The sequence below is a fragment of the Pagrus pagrus genome (genome assembly GCF_965226575.1).
Source record: "Pagrus pagrus genome assembly, chromosome: 9".
Lineage (NCBI taxonomy): Eukaryota > Metazoa > Chordata > Actinopteri > Spariformes > Sparidae > Pagrus > Pagrus pagrus.
In genome coordinates, this window is record NC_140193.1 from 27,287,157 (window position 1) to 27,305,351 (window position 18,195).

The 18,195-nt window shown below is 39.2% G+C and overlaps 1 protein-coding gene across 3 annotated transcripts in view; it reads left to right on the top strand.

The window, feature by feature from the left end:
• Nucleotides 1–18,195, top strand: part of gdap2 (ganglioside induced differentiation associated protein 2) — a 47,921-nt gene that overhangs the window by 13,637 nt on the left and 16,089 nt on the right. For all 3 annotated transcript variants that reach the window (XM_084362472.1, XM_084362471.1, XM_084362473.1), the window contains exons 6-11: nucleotides 1,569–1,645; nucleotides 2,419–2,578; nucleotides 6,756–6,906; nucleotides 7,475–7,551; nucleotides 9,477–9,553; nucleotides 9,929–10,068. In XM_084362472.1, coding sequence (XP_084218598.1) covers nucleotides 1,569–1,645; nucleotides 2,419–2,578; nucleotides 6,756–6,906; nucleotides 7,475–7,551; nucleotides 9,477–9,553; nucleotides 9,929–10,068 — 682 coding nt within the window. The remainder of the gene's footprint in view (nucleotides 1–1,568; nucleotides 1,646–2,418; nucleotides 2,579–6,755; nucleotides 6,907–7,474; nucleotides 7,552–9,476; nucleotides 9,554–9,928; nucleotides 10,069–18,195) is intronic.

The window sequence follows — 18,195 nt, forward strand, 5'->3', positions numbered from 1 at the left end:
AATACACACACATTGGTTCAAGGTTCAAGGTATCTTGATTGTCCCCTATGGGTAAGTAAGCCTGCAGCCAGGATCATACAAAAACACACCAAACACCTAATCACTAGTGGACAATACGACATACAACTTGTGGCTGTATATACTATATACACAGCAAATTAGGTCAACAAATTATACAGGTGGACAGGCTAATTTAATTTTAACACAAACTACAATTCTTCATGTCTGCTAGCATTCAATTTAATTTTCATGGTCCATTAAGCTCAATCGATGTCCTGATAAGATAAAATAAAACAGCCATGTTGCAGATGCATCCAAATATATTACATATCCAGCAGTGGAGGTGATGCATCAGGAGTACATACATATACACCGACTAGCCACAACATTAAAGCAACGGACAGGTGAAGTGTGTATTATTGATTTTGCATTGATTTGAAATGCAATGTTCTGCTGGGGAACCTTGGGTCCTGGCATTCATGTGGATGCCTCTTGACACACACCACCCACTCGTCTGTGTGTGTGGGTGGGTGATCCGTGTCAAGTGGCATCCACATGAATGCCAGGACCCAAGGTTTCCTTGCAGCACATTGCACTGTAACTAGATTATCAATGTTTTTCTCTTCAACTGTTCGTGGTTTTAATGTTGTGGCTGATCGGTGCATGTATGTACGGGCTGTTTCCTCAAAAACGTGTCTGTATTTGTATGGAAACACCTGTTGGTACAATCCAACAGCAACACAAACCAGAACCTCTCTAAAACAGCTTTAACAAAAAGATAGTTAGATAGAAGATTTAGATAGTTTACCAAATACAGACACACAAGTTAATACATATGGGTTTATTATTTTTCCATTTTCAAAAGTTATTGTTCTGGTCATACTGACATGACCAGTAAATATCTTGATCCACTGAAACAATTTATTGATAATGAATAAATTGTTTAGGCCACTTAAAAAACATAAATGGCAAACAGTCAATGGCACATTTTTTAATGATTATGTTGCGTTATATGTGAAAAAAAATCTTGTTTTTGGACTATTGACCAGGAAAAACAAGAAATTTGGTGAAATTGTTTGCACAGGGTATTTTTTTTTTGCCATTTATAGTTGGAGTTAATCAATCAAAATTCCTAATTCCTTTCATTGTTAAAGAGGTCGTATTATGCTTTTTGATCATACTACCTTGCTCGGCATGACCGCTCTACTCTGCCTCTGATTGGCTACATCCTGCCCGTTAAGTAATGCGCATGTGCAACTCTAACCAAAGATTGAACAGAGGTCAGATGTTTCAATCTGTAGCTAAAGCAAGCATTCAAGACACAGTGTTTAAAGGGTGCTGCAGCAATACACATATAAGAAAAATAATGTGAAATCTGAAAATTAGCATAATATGACCTCATTAAGTCAATGGCATGTGTCAATATGTAAAGTAACACTTGTTAACACTTGTGTGTGTGTGTGTGTGTGTGTGTGTGTGTGTGTGTGTGTGTGTGTGTGTGTGTGTGTGTGTGTGTGTGTGTGTGCGTGTGTGTGTGCGTGAACGCGCGTGTGTTCACATGTTTATAGGAACAGTGCGCAGGTTCCTGGAGAATCATGGAAACAGCTTAGAGGCCGTGGTGTTCACAGTATCAGACACAGAGGAGGTTTGTATGACATTAATCTGTGACAGTTACCTTTAACTGTATTTAGCAACAGTCACAGTATGGTTGACTTAAAAGTGTAGTCAGAAAAAAGCCAACTTGAAAGGAAGTAAAAGTTTTTCACCAATGTCAGCTAAACCTGCAAAAGGATATTTATTCTTACCCTGACTGGCCACTAAGAATTTATGTAAAGACATTGCCTCTTGGTTTCGGGTTATGTTATGTTATGTTTACATTTGCACATTGCTGGCTGTCTCAGGGCATCTTCTCGATGAAAAAATTGGAAGTTCTGAATTAATCATTTGATGAGAAGCAAAGTTTGGGTCCTCTGAAGGCATTTTATTGGGCTGCATCCTTCAGACAATTCCTCCCCTTAATTGAGAAAACATTAAGGTGTCAGTCTGCTCAAAGAAGACGAGTTCATGACATGTCATCAAACCATGTTTATAGCTGTTCTCAACAGTCACACTCAGAGGCTCATATTGAGGCAAGAATTGATATTCACTCGATGGAGATAATGGAGGACACTTTTAGACTGTGTTTCCTCAAACACATTCATAATTGCACTTATACGTAGAGACAAAAATGAGAGAGAAGTTGAGACCATGCTTACCTCACCTGGCCAATCGCGTCATGTAGAGGATGTGTTTGTTGGTTAGGGGATTTTGCGATGGAGGGGGCTTCGGTACAGGCATACATATTCCTTATGCTGCCTCTAATATTTCAGTGTGTATATTTCTTGAAATTGATATGAATATGTGTGTGTGTTCTTTTAGTCTGTATACAAGAAGTTACTTCCTCTGTACTACCCTCGCTCTGAGGAAGAGGAGAAGGCTTGCCTGCCTCTCATCCCAGCTGACATCGGCAACTCTGAGGGCGAGCCTGTCGTCCCAGAGAGACAGATCCGCATCGCCGAGAAACCCGGCACCCTGGAAGGTAGACAATTTAAACAAGTATTTTTGTGATGTGACGAAATGTTTCCCGGCATAAGAAAGGACAAATAATGTGGTTCACTTTCGTGCCAGCAATCTATTTATCAGAGTAGACCTTTTGTTTTTTCAGTCAGTTATTTAATTATAGAGTCTTGTGTGTTCTCATCTTGTGCCAATAAAAAATAGTCCAAGATCAACTGCTATGCTTTTATGGCTGTAAGAGTCAGCTAAATAAACACACACAGACGTAATTTAATTTTTGATTCATTTCCATGTCTGTCCTCACTCATCACACACTGAGGAAGGGGAGGCATTTGTGTTTTTTTCCCTCTAGTATAATTTTGATCTCAGACAGATGAGGGCTTTGATTGTGTCACATAAAAGACATAACTCATTTTAATAAATACAACATTTGAAGTGTTACCATCTTAAATTGTATCTGTTTTAAATTTTTTAAAAATGCACATTTTCAATATGAAAAACATTTAAAACAAAATAACACTAGAGTGTTGACCAGCTGTTCAGTCACTTAATCAGTCAGCCAAGTAGTGAGTCAGTCAAACATTTGCCTACCATTTAAACCGCCAACAGTCAGCCTGTCAACTGATCAGTAAATCAGTCAACAGGACATTCAGGCAACCAGTCAATCACCTGTCCAGTGTCGAAGTCAACCCGTCAACCACTCAGTAAACCAAAACATCAAATGCAGCCCAAAAAATGAAGGTCTGGACAACAATTAAATTCTGATGAGGACAGTGTGTCCGTGCTTGGTCAGTTGGTGAGCCAGTCAAGGAATAGAAGAGCTGTGTAGCACAATATTTTCAAATAGGGTCAGCTGAGCATCTGGGCCCGTATTCTTAAAGATTCTGAGAGCTCCTAACTTAACTTAAAAATTTCTAGCAAGGAGTCTTAGCTTAGGAGTGATTCCAGAACATTCTCAGACAACTCTGACCAAGGAATGGACAGAAACTCCTATCTTAGTGAGGAGGTGTGGTTGACCCCGTTGCTAGGTATGAGTCATCATTTCAAAAGCTGTGATTGGTTGATCCTAAAAGCTAGATACAAAATATACTTTTGGTGATAATGGGCAAAGGATGGACCCTCAAATCGATAAACTTAATCATAGAATCTAATCTTATGCAGACTGTGTAATTTTGAATAATATTTCACATAAAAGATAATATCTGTTAGATGAATAGTAAGTTATACTTTAAAATTATCCTACAAAATGTGTGAAAACTTAGGCCCACTTGCACAGTATTCACATAGTGATAGTTATATTTATTTGCTTATATTAATTGCCATGCTGGTAATTTTTGCACTTTCAACATTTCAACTCAATTTGGTGTTAACGAGGGTAAAATGTCTCAGCTTTCATCAATGTCTGTGATTGCTGACTGGCCTATAAGAAGCAGTGTTGATTGGCTTTCATTTCAGGTGGTATTGCACTGTGGCGTTGGGTTGGAGAAGTAAGTACATCTCTAATGAGATCAACCACAAACATGATTCCTGCACGATCCAATCTGTAGCGTTTCATTAATTCACTGTCATCCAATGTTTGGAGAATATCTCTCCTGCCTCTTCCGTCCGCCATTTTGTCCTCTGCTTAGGGAACTCCTAAGCCGCTTAAAAGTCCTCTTCTCTGCTCTTAACAGATCTCACCTTAGGAGCTCTCTTAAGAGCTAGGATTCTTTAGGAATAGCTTTTATCTTTACTAGGATCTACTCTTCACTTTTAGGGGAAATTCTAAGAAAACATCATGATTCTAAGAATTTTCTTAGAATTTGGCCACTAGGAGCAACTCTTTGCACTAAGAATCTTTAGGAATACGGCCCCTGGTCTTTAGCCCACACTAGTACCTACACACACTGATACCTACTCGCTCTGCAGTCTCACTCATTCGGCGAGTCGCTCCTTTTTGGAGGACTACATGTTTTCCACAGAGTATCATCTGCATATTAAGCGTATCAAGTGAGCAGCATGCCTGGCTAACACAGAGCAGGTGTTTTTCTTTGGTGTTCTGAACTCAGAGGTTGTTTTGGGACACCATGTTTTTATTTAACTTCAAATTAATTCCACTCTCCTCATTTAAAAGACGTTTCTATGGCTCGACACCAGCGATAACCATGGCTGCAGGCATTATGTTTTCATCCATTCATCCATCTTTCCATCCTTCCCATACTTTTGACCGTGATAAAACAGTGGGAATAAATCTTAATAATAAGTGCGTTGAACGTTCTGCTGACTTACAAAGGAGAGCATGTTTTCAGTGGTAAACTCTTAATCGCAACATAAGGGTGAGAAGTCCATTTCAGTCTTATTTAGGGTGATTTCAGACATGAAATAAATCATTTACATCCATTAAGTCAAATTATACTGTATGTTGGATGGTTTCATCTGTACATGTTAAAGCTAGGAATTGATATAGAAATCCTAAAAGTGGGAAATCAGGCATGAACTGACTTGATTTATTGTATTTCTCTGAATCCTTGAATGATACCTTCTCATTTCAGGTTCAAAACACAAACTGCTTTTGGTCCAGAGTTGTTCTTCTTAGCTTTTTGTCATGTGCTTGTTTGCAGTAAGTTGCAGTGCAGGCAGAGAGAGGTCAAGTTCATCTAATATGTTAAGCTGTAAAAATGTGGCTAAGCTAGCGTTCAGTTCCTGCAGGCACCTGGATGCATCTTATTACAGCACTGGCAGCTGCTAGGAACTTTTAAGGTAGACTGTTTTGTTGGATGTTATTCAATGCATTTGTGTAAGGTCAAAGAGAGTGTGAATACTCAACTTCATCATCTTATCTGCACTGGAGGCAACTCACAGTTATCATCTCAGAACAATAGTGGCCCATTTCTCCTGAACCCCCAAATTATCACTGCCACAATTATGGGAATGATTTCCTGACCTTTTTTCCCTTGATAAGAAGGTATACAGTCAAGATCTGACAGGGAAGTAGCGGAGAACTAGGCAGCTGTGAATGTTGCAGTGTCATAATCAGTATCTAAAATCCCTTCAATTAATAATGGTCGACATGCCAATACCAAGTGAGGTCTATCCAGTACTGTTCCAGAAACTTGTAGAATCTATATCAATGCCCATTGAAGCTGTCCTGGAGGCTCAGTGTGGCCCCAAAAGACATTTTATTTTTATGTTTTATGATTTTTACGTTTACTTGTCCTCCATGTATATGTAGACTGAGGAGTTTTTCTCATTGTAATGGAGCAATTGAGAGTGGGCTGATACTTGTACCACAGTCTGTACAGTAGTTGGCTCCGTTGCAAAAAAAATAAGACAAGCAAGGATGGGTATAATAAGACATTTTGACTATTGGCAGCAAACAGTTTGAACTCCCTTCAAGGCCTTCAACCGTCATATAAACTGTATTTTATTTGACCTCTTATTTTAGCAGCCTAAGCTTTTGCTGCACTTCGTCTAAATGTTAGTTTTTGGTGAAGAGGATTGTGAAAGTAACACCAGCCCATGTGTTAGGAAGAGTTTGTGGTTTCAGCGATGAGCCTGTTGCCTCCATTGATCTGCAGCCCGACGGTCTGCTGGCATGATGCTTCAAAGAAGCGAGATGTGGCCTCAGGATGTTGATCCAAAGCAAGCAGGCGGCCTGCGAGTGAAACCCAATAACAACAGGCTGCTGTATACATACTGACAGACACACATGTCCATTTGGATGTAGATAAAATGTGCGGACATGCGTATGAGAATACATGTGGTTGAAGAAAAACAAGCAGAGAAACAGACTTGAAGCTGAGCCGGAATTCTGTCCTCTGAGTTAAGTCAGTGGCAGCTTTTTCACAAACACACACACAAATAATGTCATGCTTCAGATAGATGAGGATCAGGGAAGTACAAAAACAAAGACAGGCAAGCCAGCACATTATGCAAATGTAGTAATACAGTAGATCTTTTGGGGTAAAAATTATCATATTAAATATCACAATGAAGCTAGATCCAGGATAATTTATTGCTTTGATCCTGTAAGAAGTACACTTAGGGTCTCGTGTGTGTTGCATCTGGGAACACTAATGTGTTTCAATGAATATGCTGCAATATTTGACTTATGTGCTTCCTACTTCATCATAACTCTACCATAATGAATCCATTATAGCTAGTGAAGTAAGTTACAAGTAAATTACTGATTATCATCTTTTTTTTTATTTTTAATGCAGACGATTCTGAAGAGGAGAGTCTGGAGTTGGATCTGGGTCAGGTGGGGAATCACGCTTTCGCCCGCATGGAGGGTGATGTGGACAAACAGCGGAAACAGATCCTGCAGGGCCAGATGTCAGAGGCGGCCATGCAGAAACAACACCAGAGGAAGTAAGAGTTCAACTGGAACATGCTGTGACAACACAAACATTCATAGGACAAAATACGAGGCTCCAAGTCTCAGTTGTGTTCAATGGACACTAGCATTAGCAATGTTACCATTGACACTTCTGGCTTCACTCAGTAGCTGACAGAGGGGACAGACGGGGGAACATGGGGTCACAAGAGTAACACCTGAGTGTGCAGAGGAGTCTGCTTTGTAAGAAGTTTTGGCTGACACTTACATTTCTAAAGGATATCGTTTATTATGAGAACATAAATGAAAATATTTTTATAGCCGTTTGACCGACAAGATGATTTTATTGCATGAACTGTGCATCTCTACCAGTCATAGCCGAGATTACTTATGGCTCTCGCACATTATTCACAAACCCACTAGTAGCCTACCTGCACTTAAAACGTTACCAGATGAACCACTTTTTTCTTTTTATATATAGTTACATAACTGACATTTTTAGGGAGGCAGCAGTCCAATCTGTATTATGTGCTGTGTGTCGCAGCCTTCTAACCATGAACCAAAAATCGAAAAGCCATTTCTGTGTGTGATTCTCCTCTTTAGTTACAATCGCTGGCTGTGTCGGGCGAGAGCAGAGGACCTGTCAGACATCGCTGCACTGAAGGCCTTATATCAAACTGGTACATGTTTGTGTCTGTATGTGTGTGAAACAGAATAAGAGGAATGAAGACAGACAAATCATATATTGGATCCTTGAATTCAGTGAATTTAGTAAAAGTAAAACAAAACAGATCAGGGTTTGTCTAATAATAAAGTTGTTCTCTATACTATAAGCGGGTTAGGCTTTTGTCCTGTTATGACTTCTCTTCCCTTTGCACCTTGGAAGCAGGTGAAGTTGTGCCAGAATCCCCATATTGTTCTGCCTCCTTATTGAATACAGACGGTACTGGTGGGGTCATTCCCCCAGTCACAGCTGTCATGAGGTGCAATTGAATCTCATAACCAGTAGGAGGCAGTGTTTTTATACAGTTTAGCCCCATACTGGGTTCTGGGGGTCATATACCAATTTGCCCTTGACCTCAGATTTAAAATGATATTTTAATGCAAAATTCCCTGACAGTTTATAACTTGTTGTCTCAAACCAGGGAACCTACTGAGGCCATTTTGTTCTGATTTAAATCATAACAATTTTTAATTGAAATGAAACAAATCATTTTAAAAATTGACTAGAGGACTTGGTTTTTATTTACCAGTTTATCACTGTGTCCCCATGTGACAAAAAATTCATACATACAAATAGTTATTACAGGAAGCCACATCACAAGGCAGCAGAGTAGTTTACTATTTTGATATCAAATTAATAATTAGGATAATACCACTCAAATAGACTTAAAAATAATGAACCATCGTATACAACAAACAAAACAGTTTGACAAAACACAAAAGCATCAAGACAAAAATAATGAACATTAAAGTGCATATAGCAGAGAAAAAAAGACAATATAAAGAACTGTAATAAATCAAGACTGGCATACAGCTGGTTTTCACATGAAGAAAATGTGTTTTGTAGTCTGAAATAATAACAAATAGTCTGAAAGTGATAACTGAGATGTTGACGGCCTGTGTCTTTATATCATTATATAATCATGAATAAATTACAGCAGAAACTTCCGATGATGATCATTTTCATGATTGATTTAACTAGCAATGATTTACTCTGACTAACCAATTAATCGTTTAGTGTATAACATATCAGAAAATACTTTCACGAGCTCACAGAGCTCAAGATTATATTTTCAGATGAGTTGTTTAGTCTGACCAATTCAGTTAAGAGTTATATAGAAAAAGAGAAAAGCAGCAAATCCTGACATGTGAGAGGCGTAAACGAGAGAATGTTTGGCAACTTAGTTTGATAAATAAGGTACATGATTGACTAATCATCAAAAAAATTTTTTTGACGATTGACTAATCAATTAATCAACTACTCCTTAGAGATCAAAATTAAATATATGATATGTTTAAATGCAGGTAACTTCAGATAAATAACTGCAGTTTTGATATAACAGGGATATGGCCTCCATTAACCTCTATTTCCATTTGTCGCTCTAAATATTTTCCATTATTCATCATTTAATCTGTTCTAATCTATTTTTTTAAACAAAGAATCAATTCCTCATTTAGTCAGTAAAATGTCACAACTTGTGTTGACATCTGAAAATTCCTTTTTTTTGTCCAACCAGCTGCCTCAAACCAAAAGATGGTCAAAACCAAAAACCAGCAAGCTGTTACCAATGAATGTTTGGCATTCTCCCTTTATGAATGATGTATTTGACAAACTGTTTCTGCACTAAAACAATGCTTAAATGCTCAAATGTTATTTTTGATCAAACTTTTGATCTATGAAACATGAAATCTAAAAAAGATGTCGTACTAACATACGCTTTGTTCAACTAAGAGATGATCTTTGGAGAATTCAGCGTTGAAACACTGCAGCTATGAAGGCTCGTCAACAGTCATACTTCATCTGACAGTTCATCCTGTGTTTCTGTCTGTTATAAGTTTGAGACTGTGTGTGATTGAACTTTAGTTTCCCCCCCCCCCCCAGGTGTAGATATGTGTGGCAGGACAGTGATGGTTCTGGTTGGCCGAAACATCCCAGTCACCCTTATCGACATTGAAAAGGTAACAAAGAAAAATAGCTATTTCAAAGCAAAATGCTTTTATTGAAATCAAAGTCAGACTTAACTTGATCTGTGTGTCTGTGTTTACATGTCAACATATTTGCATGTGTTTTGCATGCATGTGCCTCTGTTTAAGTGGAAAAACGTCTTTGTGCATGTTTCCAGCATCTGTGTGTGTGTCCTTTCATGTGTCCATCTGTATTCACGTGCTTACAGCTGTGTGTGAGAGTATTTTGTGTGTGCACTTACAGCATGTTTAGATCTACCACCCCCTGAAATACCTAAACTTAAAACAAATGAAAATATAACTTGTGTGAAAAGTTGTGGGAGAATGTGCGCACTCTGATTGTGTCTGTGTCTCTGTTTGCGTGTGCAGGCCCTGCTGTACTTCATCCATGTGATGGATCACATCACGGTGAAGGAATATGTAATGGTTTACTTCCACACGCTGACCGGAGAGCACAACCACCTGGACTCTGACTTTCTCAAGAACCTCTACGACATCGTTGATGCCAAGTCAGTCTGACATTTTACACTCCTTGTTAATCTGAGCCAAACACTGCTATTATGAGTAACTTCCTGCGTGAGGGGTGCATGAAAGGGGAAAAAGTCAAATGAATATAATCTAAACTGTGCACCAAATACATGGTGGGATTTTTTTTTTCTTTGGGAAAATCTTATGAAGTCCGACATATTTAAATCTCTCTGGTCATAATGTCCGGTGAAAATAATTCCCTCTAAACACAATTTGAATCACATTAAAGCAAGGGCGTCACTTGTGTTGAAATGGTGGGGACATACTGAGAATAAACTGCATACTGCTTACTTAAGGTCACAAGAGTTCATGAGTCAAGTTCAACCAATAAGGTGCAAATATCTTTATGTGAGAAAATGAGTTAAGCTGGAGCAGGCGTTACATTTCTGTTTTTTTAAAATCCGTATTAATCATAAAACAAACAAATCATTGATTTTTTTTTTTTATTTGTACTTTTAAAATTCCATACAATCCACATTTTACACAATTTTAAACTTAAATACCACGCTTGTGGATCTCCTCCACTAGAGGCCACCACAGAATTAACAATCATAGAAGAGCTACAATCTTAGCTACCTACCTTTTTTTTTTTGTTTTTGTTTTTTTTTTCAAAAGCAGCAACCCAAAGAATGTTCGGACGGTCTGCAGGGAAAAACGGAGGAAAAACTTCTTTAGCACGCAGCACTGTACCATAAGTCACCACCTTATTATATAGGACTACCATAAAATCAAACAAATAAGACTCAATTATCTTATGTTGTTTGCAAACCTATCGACTAGTCTTGCTAGTAACCTATATAGCCCATTGAATTTATGACAGTGATTTTCTGACAGTACATGCTGATCACATCTTTCATCTTATGATGAATCCCAGTTCTTCTGCACATGTTGTTGGTTGTTGCTTAACTGCAGTTTATAGTGTAATATTTTATGTGGACAATACACAGGACTGTTTCAGGTCCTGGGTATGGTCATAATTGCCATTTCTGATGGAGTGCAAAGTGATCTTACTTGTTAGTTAACATTTTGTGGTGCAAGGTTTATTTCAATTATTTTTAACTGTGCTTTTAAAAAGTGGTGGGGACATGTCCCCAGTGTCCCTAGTGCAAATGACATTTACGGATTAAAGGTGGGATGAAGGATTCTGGAATAAGGTGGTTGATTGTTGAGTCTCATTCTCAAATACCAAGAATTTGGCTTCAGCATCAGCAGTCTCTGGGAATTATTTACAGGCTCAGTAAACACAGATAATGGAATTTCTCACATTTGTCTGGGACATTGAAAATCTTCCAGGACACGTCAACCGGCACAAATTTTACTGGAAACATAAACCCTGGCTGGGATGTTTTGCATTGCATGCATGTGCAACATTTTGTAATAATAATTTGAGATTTTCTGGTTGTTGGACTTGTCATTTAACACACATGAGGTGCTTTGATCCAAAATTAGCGTTCTTTGAAGTCAAATAGAAGCCTAATTAGATCAGACATTAGATTAGTTCTCAGTTTTGTCCCATCCTTCCACACACAACGATTGAATAAGAAAACTCTGGAGCTGTTATTGCCCTAGGGTATGACTTTAATGTACTGTGCTGTATGTTCTGGGTTTCCAGTCCTTTGGCTAACTCTGCTGGCCAGCTACGTCTTCGCTCAGTAATAGCCAGAACTGCTTGTCAAAAGTTTTCTTTTAAATAATGATACAAAAAATCGTCCAGATGGAACGGTCTGGCATGTTTGTTGTTTCTCTGTTTATAATAATAAGACATTAAGTCTAGCCAGGTGGAATATCTTTATAAATGTAAGATCGCAAGATGAGGATGATCTCTTCCCACATCACTGACTAATCTGCAGCTGGGTATGATAATGTTTACACGGGGCAGCATCTTCTTTGAGGTTTAGCTGTAATTTGACCTTCATTGGGGTTTTGTTTGGCTTTCACTCGGTCCTTTTCTCACCATGCTGACATCTGCAACTGCATCACAAATTCAGATACATCGTCCATGCTACAATATGACAACGCCAAGGTTACAGTGTTTAGACTTTTGGAAAAGCAGAACAAACTTTGAAACATTTTTGTTTCGCTGTGGTTTTTGGAAATCTGGCGGCCATATTTGGAACAGGAAACCCAAACTTGGACTGTGTTGTGGGGGTGATGTTTTGGCTGTGACTCAGCCTTAATCTGAGGGTTCAAAGTTTTGAAAGCGGATTCCTCGTTCTGATCTAGCTCTGGATAGGCCTTTCATATGAACCACTTACCAACCTAATAATAAGCATTATGTTTGTTTGTGAAAGCGTTTAGGTGGAAGAAATCGAACATCATAACTCACACTCAATCACATACAGATGAAAGAAGAACTGTTCTCGGTGCAGGACAGACCCAGTGTTGTGTATCAAAAGACAAACTTGAAAAATATTTCTACTTTAGATCAACACATGGATGATAATTTGTCACAGAGACAGATGCTGTCCAGAAGTCAGACCTGCATCCAAATCAGTCATTTTATGGGGACCCTTAAAACATCAAATTTTATTCTTCAATATTCTGAATGCAAAATCGCAGCATTATCACATCTGGTACTCTACATGTGCCCAAGAATTGTTTGAACCTACTCTTAATTTTAGTCAAAGACTTAAAACTTTCAAAGATGCATGATATGTCTGGGTGAATTGCAGAAAAGTGTATTTAAACGGATGCTTTAGATATCTTGTTTGATTTAACTGTGCAGCCATCAAAGACATGGCACCTTTGGTTTAAGAGGAATCTGTCGGCGCAAGAAACACAACCAGTCCGAATATCAAATCAGCAGGTTAGGAAGAGCAAACAAAAGTGAGTTATTACCCAACAGTCTGTTGAGAACATCCATCACACTTCACAGACCAACTTCCCAGCTCATCTTTACATAATGCTCAAATAGATTTTCCTTCAGCAATGGTGGTTGTTTAAAAATAAAGACAACAGCTCCCATGAACATGTGCTACTTTACGATGTCATCAAATTAGGTCTTGTGTTTTAATTGTTTTGTTTGAGAGACCCCTAGCAGCAGAAATGTCATATAGTGCATTTAATTCACTGTCTATTAGATACTCTGTATCTTTAATAAAGTATTTAAAGTGAGTTATGTTGATTGTATATCACTCCTTAACATCAAAACAAAGGCATTAAAGCACAAAACAGAAATTAAAAATAGGAAATCCTGTCACATCTTTGAAAAAATAAAGTTTCTAGTTTTCGAACTTGAATGAAAACTTGGAGAGAAACGTCAGGGCTCAATGGGTTATTAATAAATCTTCTACAAAAGCTTTTCTTCTAGTGTCTTTCTAGTTTTAAGTAACCACAACCAAATGAGCTTCCTGTGTCAGTGGGAAACTCCATGCAGTCATTATGCACCTTTCAACCCTCGTGTTCCTCTGTTCATTACTTTCTGAGACTGGTTATTTCTGGTTGGTTTCACCACACCTTTCTCTCCTGAAAATTCAGCCAAACCCTTAAGTTTTGTACAAGACAAAAGTAGGAACATATTCCCAATGTTTGCACTACATTTTGCATGATAGATTTCTCACCCAAAGGCTGTCAAAGTCATGTGCTGGTTATGTGCTATATTTCAGTCACACAGTAGACAAACGGAAAGAGTGCCAGACAAAATGGCACATTCATATGCTCAGTAGGAATTAATACCCCTTCATTCAGCTTCCCCTTTCATTGAAACAGGAAAACCCAGTTCAGTCATAAACAATAACCATGACTGCTTTAGCACACTTTGTTGAGTCATCACAGCATTGAAGCTCAGGTTGTAATGCTCATCGCCTTAAAATGTCAAGGTTGTTAAAGTTCCACAAGCTCTCTGCAAACTTTGAGCCTTGACTCATGAAACCTTATAAGGAGTATATTGAATGAGGATTGGCCCGACAGCAAATAGAAATGGTGTGACAGCCACCAACCAGCTGATTTTAATGAAGTTTTATTTGTATTTTGATTTGCATATTGCACCTTGGCTACCTATATAATGCACCTTACAACATTGTGGGGGCCGGGCAGTCCCAGTGGAAACCAAAAGCTCTCCTCTGGTACTTGTTTGCTTGTTCCACCCAAAAATGATTCCTATGTAAATTTCTTTGTGTTTCCAATCATGTTTAGTGATCACATTTCACATAAACACAACTTTCATCTGTAAATGTTAGTAAAGGCTTACAGTTTTCTACTTGTGCTCCAACTCTTCTGTCAGGCTGTGTGACTAATTCTTAAGAAATCTTCATACTCAGTTTCCCTTCTCCAGCAGTTGTTGCTCGTTTGGCTTGGCGAGACAGTGTCGATCTACGCAGGCAATGGAACCAATAACCATGGCCTGGCATGTCCACCACGACAACCTAACAAGCTATTGATTTGCTGCAGATGCATTTTGGCTCCAGACAACCTAACCAGCAGACTAAAGCCAAACAAGGAAACAAAAGTTTTCAAAACTTTCTGTCTAAGTGGGTAGATGTTGATTTTATTTCTACAGGAGACAGAAGAGCTTTTGAGGTTGATCATTATTTTTGTCCCTTTAGGGTCCAGCGCTGGACCAGATCAGAGTCCCCACATCATGTTTTAGTACTCCCGATTCCCCACCGAGTTAGTTTGTCAACTAAAATATCTTGTTTCCCCCCCTGGCTAACTGTTTTGTTTTATATGAACAGATGTAGCTTACCGCAGCCAGACCACCACTATGTTTGTGTGGCATGACAATGCAAACCGTTGCAAATGTGGCAGGTTATTGTCCATTTACTGCCATGAAATGAGCAGGCAAGTCTCCAGTACCAGTGCTGAGTTGATTATAGATGAGCTGTGTATAAAACTAGCCAGTCACAGACATTTGAAAATCACTGCTGATATTTGTTGAGTGATCAGTAAGTAATTACAGTTTAGGTTACTTCAGGTTTGTTGGTGTCACAGATTCACCCTGAGAGCTGCCATGGTTTCACTGTCAAATGGAAATCAGAGACAGTGAGTCATGACTTGTGGCCCCATTATTAAAACAAGGAAGCTGGGAGTGTGCTCCTAGTTATTAGGGAATCACCAGTTGAACTGGCTTTGACTAGTTTGTCGACCTCAGGATTGCATCTCTGCTTTTTGCCAAAGAAGTGGTTTTCTTGTTCCATTGGACCATGATCTCCAGCACACTCTGGGGAGGTTTGCAGCAGAGGGTGAAGTGGTTGGGATGAGGGTCAGCACCTCCAGTTCTGAGTTCACGGTACTTTCCCAGTTAATGGTGGATTGCTCCCTGCTGGTCGGGACTGATTTGCTGTCCCAAAGGGAAGGAGTTCAAATGTCTTGCCTTTTCATGTGTGATGGTGAAATGTGTGAGACTGATGGATCTGTGCACCATTTGGTTTGGCTGCAGGTATCCAGAATTTCATGGTAAAAAGAGTTTTGTCTGAAGGTGAAGCTCTTAGAATATACCAGTTTATTCCAATCCTCACCTCTGGTCATGAGCTCAGCATATGAGATCATGAGTTTCCTTTGCCGGCTGTTGGGGCTGGTGGCAGAAGTGTAGTTAAGGTGGTTCTGACATCTGATCAGTTTTGATCAGTGCAGCACAGTACAATACACTGTCCATTAGCCATCGCCCAATATAGAATATCCCAGAGACATTTGAAGAGCACTCAGACAGGCATTGACAAATTAAGATATTGGAAATCACTATTTGAAGTGCAGCTTGTGTACAGTCTTGACAATTTATCTGTATTGCAGCTAGAAGGGCCAGGAGGCCTGCTCACAATATATTGTCAAGAACCAAGATGTTGGATGAGTGTTGACAATCGTGATGTCATGTTTGCACTGGAGGAAAAATCAGAGGAACTGCAAAACCTCCTATGATTAATAAATCTTCTGGGGACCATGCAATTCTTTACCAATTTCAATGACAATCCATCCAGTTTGTGTTGAAACATTTAACTTTTGATGAACCCTACCAACAGACATTACCTTCCTGAAGTTCACTGCCAGTGTGGTTAGAAATACCCATTCCAGCTAACAAAGTCATTAATCATCAATTGATTGAATAATAGCATCCATCCATCTCTCAATCCTCTTGCTGATGTAATCCTCAAGTGCAGAGTTTGTCTGTTCAGTAACTCAACATATTCAGAATGGATGGCTTGATCAAACGCTATAATAAGTTACATTTGTAAAGAAAATATTTTTCTTCCTGTGTCATGCAGAGCTGTGGAGTGATCAGGATTCAGTCGCTTGATCAAGGACACTTGAACTTCAGTGAATGCTCACTGGCATTTGGGTTTAAACCCTGTTTTGCCTAGTGAGGGAGCCAGGGTACATTTTTGGGGCATATATTTGTCAGTAAGTAAGGAACTTACTGACAAATATATGCCCCAAAACTCTATGTTTAATTTTCAGGTCGACACTCTCCGTCAAATATCCCAAAAGTCCTAAAGAGGGCCATGGATTTGTCATCTGTTATAATCCATAATATTTTCTTGAAATCTCCATTTTGCTTCTCTATAACTGAATGATGTGACACAACAGTAATTCAAGGTGTATCTAGTTCATAGAGTTTTAAAAACATATCACAAATGGATCGTTTAAAAGAAGGCTTTTCTGATCTCTGATAAGTTGCACATGCTCAGTATTGATCAGGCAGCTGACCGGTACAACAGTAACTTTGTTTATATCTTTAACTTCAGTCTCTCTTTCAAACTCAGCACAGGCTGGACAATGTTCAAGCTGCTTGACAGAGATGGATGGAAACATAATTACCAAGCCAGCAGCCTTAACTTTGATATTCCTCATAGCATTGTGCCCTTGAAAAGGAGAAAAAATGAATGCGCTCACCCAGGTGTTGTGTTTGCATCACAGCCGAACCGAGCCAGAGGGGGTAAATAGCCGTGACTACTGCAGGGTCAACTGTCACATACTCAGAGCTATGATGCAAAAAAATACTTTAATAAATTACCAACATTTTGACATTACATTCTTTTTCAGGGTATTCAGTACCCTACAAGTGTGCAACTACTTTCCTTCCCACCTGTACTTTCGTCATGGTCAGCGCCTCTCCAGAGTTGGTGTGTTCCTTCACTATCTCTTCTGACAACTGTAGTTTTGGTCATGTGTTGTTACCTCTAACATGGAGGTTGTGTTTTTTGCCTGTGTTCATTTCTTGGTTGGTTGGTTGGTTTCGCAGCAGGATTGCACAAAAACTACTAAATGGATGGAGAGTTTAGCACTCTACTGCCCGCCATCATAGTTAATTTTTTAAATTTAGTTTGGAACAAACATAAGAACTGGATAATTAGCGTTAACAATGTCATTGTTGTTGAACAGACAAGAGAAGAAGTATCTACTGTATGCTAGTACAGTACAGACCAAAAGTTTGCCACACCTTCTCATTCAAAGAGTTTTCTTTATTTTCATGAATATGAAAATTGTAGATTCACACTGAAGGCATCAAAACTATGAATTAACACATGTGGAATTATATACTTAACAAAAAAGTGTGAAACAACTGAAAATATGTCTTATATTCTAGGTTCTTCAAAGTAGCCACCTTTTGCTTTGATTACTGCTTCGCACACTCTTGGCATTCTCTTGATGAGCTTCAAGAGGTAGTCACCTGAAATGGTCTTCCAACAGTCTTGAAGGAGTTCCCAGAGATGCTTAGCACTTGTTGGCCCTTTTGCCTTCACTCTGCGGTCCAGCTCACCCCAAACCATCTCGATTGGGTTCAGGTCCGGTGACTGTGGAGGCCAGGTCATCTGGCGCAGCACCCCATCACTCTCCTTCTTGGTCAAATAGCCCTTACACAGCCTGGAGGTGTGTTTGGGGTCATTGTCCTGTTGAAAAATAAATGATGGTCCAACTAAACGCAAACCGGATGGAATAGCATGCCGCTGCAAGATGCTGTGGTAGCCATGCTGGTTCAGTATGCCTTCAATTTTGAATAAATCCCCAACAGTGTCACCAGCAAAGCACCCCCACACCATCACACCTCCTCCTCCATGCTTCACGGTGGGAACCAGGCATGTAGAGTCCATCCGTTCACCTTTTCTGCGTCGCACAAAGACACGGTGGTTGGAACCAAAGATCTCAAATTTGGACTCATCAGACCAAAGCACAGA